At 31.5% G+C, this 10,426-nt stretch overlaps 1 protein-coding gene across 3 annotated transcripts; it reads right to left on the bottom strand.

Moving 5' to 3' along the window:
- Window positions 1–4,429: 4,429 nt before the first annotated feature.
- LOC108483156 (dol-P-Man:Man(5)GlcNAc(2)-PP-Dol alpha-1,3-mannosyltransferase-like) lies at window positions 4,430–8,389 on the bottom strand. 3 transcript variants are annotated; one of them, XM_017786398.2, is made up of 8 exons: window positions 8,089–8,389; window positions 7,493–7,601; window positions 6,852–7,017; window positions 6,024–6,181; window positions 5,866–5,932; window positions 5,708–5,761; window positions 5,344–5,432; window positions 4,430–4,609 (listed from the first exon to the last, which is right to left on the bottom strand). In XM_017786398.2, exons 4-8 carry the CDS (start codon window positions 6,092–6,094, stop codon window positions 4,597–4,599), a joined length of 294 nt encoding a protein of 97 aa, XP_017641887.2. In that variant the 5' UTR covers window positions 6,095–6,181; window positions 6,852–7,017; window positions 7,493–7,601; window positions 8,089–8,389; the 3' UTR covers window positions 4,430–4,596. The 3 variants fall into 3 exon arrangements, 1 of the variants encoding a protein (XP_017641887.2); XR_008285970.1 differs by lacking the exon at window positions 5,866–5,932; XR_008285969.1 differs by lacking the exon at window positions 5,866–5,932 and having other exon boundaries at window positions 5,344–5,526.
- Window positions 8,390–10,426: the final 2,037 nt, after the last annotated feature.

Consider the following 10,426-nt stretch of genomic DNA (forward strand, 5'->3'; position numbering starts at 1 on the left):
TTTGATGTTTCCATAGAATAGAAAAATGATCAGCATGTCATAAAACATAAGAAAATAGGATAAGATTTAATTTACGAGCCTTGGGGAAAAAGTGCAAATATGTGAAAGTTCGTATTAGGGTTTGTTTTGATGAATGAATGTATTAAATAAATTAATTTGGCATTATAGATCAAGAGAAACAAGATTCAAGTCGTGATCGAGGGAAAATTAAAGTTTACGAGGAATAGGCTCGATTGCTAAAATTTTGTATCGAGGTAAGTTCATGTGTAAATAAGGTAACATAATTTTTATTTTAAGTGATTTAATGTTATTTATATGACATGATACTTATTATCATGAAATATGATGTTTTTTGAATTATTATTTGGTAATATGCAAATTATGTGAACAATTTAATAAGTATGAGATGTTAGCAAATATCGATTTCTATATTCCGAAGAAGGCGATCGAAATGTGTAATTGAAAATAATCCCGTTGAACCTTAGGAATAGATTCGGATATTTGGGCATCCGAACTCGTTGAGTTGAGTCTGAGTTCAATTATGGATGCCAACGTCCGAACTCGTTGAGTTGAGTCCGAGTTCGTGAGATGTAACTAGGCATCCGAGCTCGTTGAGTTGAGTCCGAGTTCTGTTATGGATGTGAACGTACGAACTCGTTGAGTCGAGTCTGAGTTCGTGAGATGTAACTAGGCATCCGAGCTCGTTGAGTTGAGTCTGAGTTCACTTATGGGTGCGAACGCCCGAGCTCGTTGAGTTGAGTCCGAGTTCGCTTATGGGCGGGTTACATGGTAGCTTGGCTACATATGTGGCACTTATGTGCAAACTTTCCAAGTATCCGAGTTATATTCAGATGTGTTCAACGGGTAAAATTCTAGTGAAATGGAAGAATACTCAAGATGCAAGTGACGTATTGGTAAGTGTTGTGGAATGGGCACTTTGGACGGTATGTACTTAACCCTCGGGTTGAGACTTGAATACGACAACAATAATGTAGTGAGACGATGAATGATGAATAGAAATGTGATATATGTTTTGGTGATATTATGCTAATGTTGGTTGGTATAATTGCTTTGTTAAGTTATTTGTTATTTGCATGTGAACTTACTAAGCATTTATTCTTACTCCTTCCCTTCCATTCCTTGTAGTTTTGACAAGCCGGTTTGGAGATCAGGACGGTCGGAGGCACGCTCACACTATCAATGGACCATCTCGGTATGGTGGCTTGCATATTTTGGGAATATGGCATGTATAGCATTATAATCCTTTTGTGTATATAATCTTATGATATAGCTCATGGATGGCATGTAAATGTTTGAGAATGATTAGCTATTGGAGTGGCTAATCGAGATTATATTTGATAACATGTATGCTTTATGTGCTAACTAATTTATGGAAATCCATAAAATGGTGAAATTGGCTATAAAACAGAATCACATAGCAGCAGTAACGTGAATTTGAAAAATCACTAAAAATAGTAGAAGTATAATTAGATGATGAATAAAATATGTAATTGAAGCTTAATGAATCTATTTTCATGTGGAGGATACAAAATAGGTAAAAAAGTTGTATTTTATGAGATATTTACGTTTTGGTGAAATAGGGTCAGAGCGATTTTTGGATCCCCTGTTTTGACTTTATAAATTCACCATTAATTATGTAAAAATAATTAGGACTCAATTTTTATATGTATAGATTTCTTATTGAGTCTATTTTTATGACAAACAAACTTTATAGCCATTGAAACTTTGTACAGGGAGATATCTAATTTGAAATACACAGGGGTCAGAGTAGCCAAACCTTGAAATAGGGGAGACTTTAACTAATAAATTGTACTAATTTTCCCGACCAAAAATTCTATAAAAACATTAGTAACTATATATATGATTCTAGTTTTAAGTAAAGTTTACAGAATTGGATTTTGAGTTTTGTAACTCGAGATATGAATTTTTTAGCGACTGTGATGCAGTTAGCCAGCTTGTCTGGAAATTCTAAAATAAATTGTTTGAGCTGTTTAATTAATGAATTAAGTCCGTTAACATCTCGTGCTCGACTCCGGTGACCGAAACGGGTACGGGGGCGTTACATAGGATGAAAGGTAATAACTATTTTAATTTTTAGCTGATTTTTTGAAACCTGAATCTAAAGTTAATCACGAACACGGATGTGAGTTAATCTTTTGTCTTCTAAAGTGATTGAAATTTGGTTGTTTATTTTAGCTTTTGTTTTATGTTATTTTATATCCTCCTATCATTATTTTTTTGTCCTAATATAATTAGTACATCATTACTATTTAGACCTATCCATGTGGTAGTTTGCAATTTAGTTTAGACAAACCTCCCTTGGGTACGATCCTCAAAATACTTCCTTGTGTTCCATTGCAACACTTTTATATTACAATTTGACTTTTATACTTGTTGACACCAAACTCTATATTCTTATATTTAATTGTAGATTTACAAGCCCGATGCACGCACGTCAGGTCGCGGTCAGTTCATCTACTGATATAATTTGTCTTTTCATTTTATTGTCCGACCACATAATACCACTTAGTATTAGTTTAAACATTAGACAACCAGTGAGCTAATATTTTCTTTCATTTTCCTTTGCATGCAAAAATCACATGAGGACATTATACAAACTATATTAATGTAATCCATGAAATTTTTTATTAATTAATCTATTAGAAAAAAAAGTTCTAGTGTACATAGACGAAAATACTACACTTAGGGCATCAGATACAACAGTCTCCCACTTGTCTTAATGAAGTAGATGAGTTATGTTTCGCACTCCTATGCCCTTCATATGTTTCCAAAGAACTCTCTAGCTTTCAAAGTCTTTGTAAAACTTATCCTTAGGGTTTGTCCTCATGTACGATCTTTGACTACATCCATTATTTCGTCAAACACTATCATCTCCCTTATGATACTTTTTATTAATGTGTTTTGTCCTTATGTGGTTTCTTTGGGGTTTAGTTATATTTACACTATTACAATGCCACAGCTTTTTCATACCTCATATGTGGCCCTACATAGTGAAGTTAGTAGTGTAACCCTGCATGAAACTTATTCACATTATGGACCTACCATTTAGGACAAAACATAGCCCAATGTCAATTTCCTCGAATCTAGATATGTTTGGAAGTTAGAACCAATATACACGATAGGAGTAAGATTTCCTCTAGAATACACAAGCATATAATCCCTCGTTCTCTATAAATACTGTAGTACATGTTTAACTTCTTGGTAGTGTTTTGGTCCTAGATTCGCCTGATATCAACTCACCAACCCCTCTATGAAACAGATATTCGGGCGTGTACACAACATAGCGTACAGTAGAATTCATACTACAGAAGCATAAGGAACCTTTCTCATGTTCTCTCTTTTTTCCCACTATCTTAGGGCAATCTTGTTGGAAAAAGTCTGAGTTGAAAATGGTTTTCTTGCACAACAGAAAAAAAAAAAATTGACAATTGAATTGGTTTGTGATATTTATAGCAATAAACCTTAGACCAAAATCATACTTGTGTTTTCAGATAAAAGGATCTTTTTCATTCCCAACTTTCAACTAAACGATCTTTTTCGCTATTCTCGTATCATGAATTGCATTAAGTGTGGGCTCGATCAAAGTGAATCAAACACAAAAACTAGAAATAGTTTTCTTTTCTTTTAGGGTGAAAACAAAAATTCTCTTCTCAAATAGAAACCAACAAAATCATTATTCCAGAAAATATATTTAATTATTAGAGAACACAAGTCTCTCTATTTTCGAGAAAAATAATGATATATTAAAGTTGTGTCAATAGCCCTACTGGTGTCATCATTTCACTACAGCAAAACTGACTTTTAGCGGCGTTTTTTTAGGCCTTTAGCGGCGCCGCTAAAACTCTTTGCGGCGCTTTTACAAGCGCCACAAAAAATGCCACTACAGATGGCGCCACAAAAGTTTGCGGCTTTTATTTTTAAAAAACGCCGCTAAACGTCATGACCTTTAGCGGCGCTTTTATCACAAACGCCGCTAAAGGTCATGGCCTTTAGCGGCGCTTTTCTCACAAACGCCGCTAAAAGCCGTGACCTTTAGCAACATTTTTCCCACAAACACGTTAAAAGTCGTGACCTTTAGCGCGCTTTTCCCACAAACGCCGCTAAAAGCCGTGAAATTTAAAAAAAACATATTATAAAAATATTATAAATGTCATGAAAAATTAAAATTCATTATCAAAATATTGAGGAGAATAATATCCATGATATAAATATAAAATTTTCTATTAAAATTCATTATCAAATTAAATTTTCTATGAAAATTTTAACTTTAAAACTAAATATAAAATTTGATGAATTCAAATTTAGAATTTAAAATAATAAATTAATAACACAATTAAGATTCAAAAGTTAGAACTCAATTTATTAAATATTAAAATAAAAATAAAAATATAGAATCAAAACTAAAATAAATAATAAAATTAGATTAAATATAAAGATATAAATAAAATACAGCAAGTCTTTTACTAACAGCAAGTCCAAATACAACATCTTGTTTGCGAACCTAAACAACATTGAAAATTGAAAGGTTCGGGAACAAACTTGAAGTTGACAGACCTAGTTGACAGACCTAGCCAAAGGATAAATATCAAAGTTAGAACTCAACAACACCCATCGTTGTGCAAGTAAAATACAGAAAAAGTTGTCTGAAAACCAATGAAGTGCAAAGTGCAGACCACTCTAACATACAAAATGACAAGCATGCTCATGCATATAAGCACCTGCTAGGAAATGTCATCTTGAACCTTTATCCCTTCAAAAAGTTACTAAAGAACAATACTCCTGACCCCTAAAATCTATACAGCTCTTTGTATGAAAAGCTATATTTTTCAGAGGCAAGTTTATATTAAGAATCGAACTACTCCAAATATGTTTAATACCCTCAAAAGCAGTAACAGAACGAACATTATAATGCATATGCATCATGGAGTGCTTTTGCATGAGTTTTAAAATTTAAGTTCATTGACAGCAAAAGGGCACACAATCCTTAAGGAGATCAAAGAAATAATTTCTTATCAAAATGATTTATAAAGAAAAAATTTCTCAAGTTCGGAATTCTTTAGGTCATGTTTTGATCTAGCAATACAATATATAGTCCTATGCACAAAAGAAAACCTAATATGTAACCAAGCTGATGGGGCTATCAAGCTAATATTACTTGAAATATAAATAATAAAAGAAAAATTACATAAACAATATTTTTATTTACCACCATTCAGAGAAATGGCGCTGATTAATCCTGTCAATATGTTAGTAACAGGCAACTAAGGGGAAGGGGGAGCATTTTCAATACTATAAAATTACCAGAAGTGGATGAAGACACGTCCAAGATTAAAGGCTCGTGATATATATTCAACTGGAAATGATAATAAAAATGGCAGCCCCAGCACAATCTGCAGAACCCTTTACTGAGTATGTAGAAAAGAATTAACACACTGGCAGGCAATGCCCCCTGCCACAAACATTAAGTGTAGTAGTCCAACTCACCTAACCACATTGAAAACAAGTTAAGATGCATGGAGATTTATATTTACTTCCCGTGTTAAGAGAGGAAAAGAATGTAATCTATAAAGCAAGGAAGGGAAATAGAAATAGAAATCTCGATTAATAGGAAATTCTTAATGCTAATAATAAGTCCTCAAGGGCCAAAGAGGAATAGTTGACACACCTGCACAAGTGCTGCACCAGCTAAAGCTGATATTACCCCACTGATACTCATAGCCTGTTATAAGAAGTGATAACAAAGAAAGACAGAACTGTTTAAGTATACTATCTAACCTAGTTGCCAATTACTAGAAAAATGTAATCAAGCAGAAGTTAATGCACCTTTAGCATGAGTATAAAAAGAGATGGAGCATAGAGTAGGACATTCATCTTAATCGATAGGGCAACACTACACATAAAAAAAGAGGCAAAGTAGGATCCACTTCTTTTCTTTTCCTTCTTAGAAGGGGAAAAAGCTACTGATAAAATGAGCATAGTACCTAAAAATAATCAACCCCAAATGCCACCATCCAAAAAGAATAGATCCCGTTGCAGCATGGAGGAGTGTCATTGCGAAATAGTCATTAAACAGACGAAGCACAAATATTGAGTGAACTCGCTTTGAAAGACAAAGCAGGATAAGAGCCGACCACGGAAGCTGCAAAGACGTTTTAAGAACAGTAAACGATAATATAGAAAACCAAGACAACGAAATACAGAGTAAGAAACATTAACAATCAAGAATATTTTCATTTAAATCACCAATCTCGAGTTTACTAGTTTCGAACTTTCAGAGCACTCAGACAAAGAAATATATTTATCAGCTTTACGAATTTTACATACCAAATCATATAACTAATCAGTAACAAAAAGCAACAAATGGTGTGGTTTCAACAAGTTCTTGCATTAAAAAAAGAAGGGATAGGAGTAGCAACAAGACTATCATACCTAGTTGCTAAAGCATCAATTTCATCAATGAAATTTCCCAGAGAAAATGCCACCATACTATATTGTACCAATATTCTAACAACGAGGGAGTAGCAATACTGACGGCTTTTAACCAATTCCAGGCATTGAAACATAATATTACCAGCAGCCAAAATGAAATTCACAAGCAAAAACAAGAAAGAAAGAAGAAAGAACCCAAAATTCAATTAAATTCACAAGAAATGGCATACACCTCTACATAGCTCTATGACAAATTTTCGGTATAAAAAGGGGTGAAAAATCTCTATTTAGATAAGATATGATAGGAAAAAAATGGAAAACTATTTTAACTATTAGCATTTCCCATGGAACAATCAAAATAAAGTAACATCAAATTTTACCTCTTAAATTTTCGATAGATTGAATGACTTCACGCAGTTCATTGATGATCTTAAACCGAGTAACCCAGTCTTCATGCAACAGCTTGACCACTTCGAGTATTTCCTTGAGAGTTGACTCCACTTGATTTTGTGAATTCATCTTGTTTTTTACTATATAACAATATCACTTAACAACAAAAATTTGCTCCTTTAAACTCAAAGTTCATAATTGAAGCATAAAAATTTAATAAATAAAAAAAACACAAAAGCCCTCATAAAAAAACATTGATTAATGACAATAAAAAGTATGAGAACTGGTCACATAGAGATCATATGCATCAATATTCATAAGTATTAAAAAAACAAAATAAAAAAGCAAACATTTATTGACTTAATTATCAAATTGTATATATATATATATATATATATATATATATATATGCAGGCATTGACAAATTCACAAGTTATAATGGAAATAAATCCAATGAAAGTAAATTTACAGAACATTAGAAGAGAAACTTTGGGTTAAATTAAACCCAACAAATCAAAATAAATTCTTTTTTAATAATAGAGCTAAAGTCTACACTCAGGCATTTAAACAAACACTTAGAAGAAATAAAATAATCACAGAGAAAAATAAAGAACAAAAACAAAGAATTTACCTTGAAAAAATTAATAAAAAAATCAACTCCCAACTCCCATTAATCCTCATCTTTTGGGGTTCTTTTTCTTTTTTTTGGATTGAATTTCTTCTCTCAGATTTTGAAGATCCTGCACCATCAAAAGAAAGAAACACACATATATACCTATAAAAGACAAAACCCAGAAATATTTCCCATTGCTCTTTCATAGAAAATAACAAAACAAATTACTATTATTTGACTATGGACATTAACTGTTTTGTACAGGAAAAAGGTGGGTTTTTTTTCCTTTGATTTTATTTCCTTAAGGAAGGGTAATCTTTTTCTTTACCTTTATGGAATTAAAGAATGATTTGGAATTTAGAAGGAAAGAGAGAAAATGAAAATAGAAAAAAGCGGGAAACTAAGACAGATAAATAGACAGCCAAGAGTCAATATTAGTGCTTTGCTGAGTGATATATACACAGATAAATAGACAGAAAATGAAAGTAGCAAAATAGACAGAAAATGAAAGTAGCAAACTGTTATGGCAAAAACAACAACGCCAAGAAACAAAAAATTCCACTAATTGCTAGTGCTAATTAATAAAAATAACAAACACATAAAACCTAACTTACTGTGTATAGAATACTGAATGAAGTTCTGCAATAAATTCCTTCTTTCCACAAGGAATTACTCCGAAACTGCAGACAAAGTTTTCAACTTCCTTTTCCCTTTATCCTCTTCACCCGTGTAATACCAATCGCCCCATCCAAGTACAGCGGAGCCAGAGTAATCGTGGGCACCTTCGATAAGAGCTTGGAGACGTTGCTGTTGGAGAGTTTCTTTATTGAAAAGGGCAACAGAGGGGTGAGATTAGGGGTGTTTGGAGGATACTGATTTTAGAGGAAAAAATTAAGGGTTTTAGTGCGGGAAATTTTGGGAAAATTTGCGATAAAAAAGCGCCTTTTTAAAAAGTGAAATGAATTTTTGAAAAAAACGCCACTAATCCTCTAAATTTTCAATTAAAATGACACCGTTAAATTATTTTATTTTTTTATAGCGTTTTTTAAAAAAGGCCGCTAATCTCTTAAATTTCTAATTTTTTTAAAAAAAGGTAAATTTACTTAAACCTAATGATATTGTTTTAAATTTTTTTATAAATGTGTACATGTTATTTTCATTTGATATTTATTAATTTTTAAATATAAACAAGTTAAATATTTTTAATTATTTTTTTCTATCAGTCATTAAATTATATGTAAGTTGTGGATTTAGTCATTTTACTTTAATTTTGTTATTTTTAGTAATTCAACAAGAATTTCAAATTTTGAAATTGTAGTATTAATTAAATGGTAGCTATTAAATTCATTAAGTTTTGCTATTTCTAAAATCTAATGTAACAAACATATTACTCACAAAAAGCCAATTATGGATTTAACGGTTGTCATTTGTGTCAAAATTAAAATTTTAAAATTCGAAAAGTATAGGGACCAAGAATGATCTAATTGGATAACATGAACTCAACCTACAGCTTTACACACAATACCAAGACTAATAGCATAATTTAACCAAACATATATAATTGCTATCATTTGAGTGATCATGACTAAAATTTTAAATTTTGAAAAGTACAAAAGATAAAATTGATCGATTTGAAAAATACAGGACTAAAAGTACTAATCAAATTAAAATATAAGGACTAAATTTTAAGTTTAAATTTCACTTAAATAAATTAAGTGTAGAGGAATTAATTTGAATTGAATTATTTTAATATATCAAAATATTTTTAGATTAAATCTTAAACCATTTAATATATATATAAAGTTTATCTATTATCTCTTAAATAATTTAAACTATAATCATAAGTTTAATATATTCAAATTAATATTATCTCTTTTACAATTATATAAGAAATCGTTTAATATATAAATTAAAAATACTAATTAATTTAAACCCTAAACCTCTTAACCCCTATCCCATAAACACTAAACCCTAAACCTTTAACCCTTAACCCCAAACCCTTACACCTTAAACTCTAACCCTAACCCTTAAACCCTAAATCATAATCCCTAAACCCATAATTCATCATAAACCTTCAAATACTAGTTAACTCTTAAACCTTAAACCCTAAACCATATATCTTAAACCATAATTAACTCATAAATCTTAAACCCTAAACCATATATCTTAAACCATAAACCTTAAACTATAATGATAATTAATTCAATATTTTAAATTCAATACTATCTCTTTTACGATTATATAAGAAAATATTAATATATTGTATAACAATAAATTTTAATAATTATTGTTTTAGGGGTTATAGATTAGTGTTTATGGTTTTTTTGGGGTTTAGGGGTTATATGACTTTTAGCGGCGTTTTACCAAAAGCGCTGCTAATGCTCTGGTTTTTAGCGGCGCTTTACCAAAAGCGCCGTTAATGTTCTTGTTTTTAGCGGCATTTTACCAAAAGCGCTGCTAATGCTCTAGTTTTTAGCGGCGTTTTAGCAAAAGCGCCGCTAATGCTCTGGTTTTTAGTGGCGTTTTACCAAAAGCGCTGCTAATGCTCTATATTTAGCGGCGTTTTTTACTAAAACACCGCTATTGCTCTGTGTTTTACAATTTTTGCGACGTTTTTTGATAAAACGCCGCTAAAGCCCTATTTTCTTGTAGTGATTATAGGGTGAGAAGTTAAAACCCTTTTTTAAATTAGATAAGTTTATTTCAACTAAAAAAAAAACGAAATCTTAGTTCAACTACGATGTAGGAGTGGAAACCATAGTTAAATATACTAGGGTTTGTCATCCCCCTGTTGGATCTAATGCCCTAAGCGTAGTATTTTCATCTAAGTACACTTGTAATTTTTTCAAACAGACTACTTAATAAAATTATACATAAATTACATTAATACTTTGCATATTTTTCTCACATGGTTTTTGTAACACCCCAAACCTGGCCCAGACGTTATGACCG

The sequence above is a fragment of the Gossypium arboreum genome, chromosome 7, assembly GCF_025698485.1.
Source record: "Gossypium arboreum isolate Shixiya-1 chromosome 7, ASM2569848v2, whole genome shotgun sequence".
NCBI classification, from domain to species: domain Eukaryota; kingdom Viridiplantae; phylum Streptophyta; class Magnoliopsida; order Malvales; family Malvaceae; genus Gossypium; species Gossypium arboreum.

What these genes read in the sequence shown, in the direction of transcription:
- LOC108483156 (XM_017786398.2), bottom strand. Translation starts at nt 6,094, where the DNA reads ATGACACTCCTCCATGCTGCAACGGGATCTATTCTTTTTGGATGGTGG. An exon ending in TTTTTATACTCATGCTAAAG is followed by an intron (nt 5,762 to 5,865) that starts GTGCATTAACTT and finishes TTCTTATAACAG; the next exon opens with GCTATGAGTATCAGTGGGGT. An exon ending in CTGGTGCAGCACTTGTGCAG is followed by an intron (nt 5,433 to 5,707) that starts GTGTGTCAACTA and finishes AGGGTTCTGCAG; the next exon opens with ATTGTGCTGGGGCTGCCATT.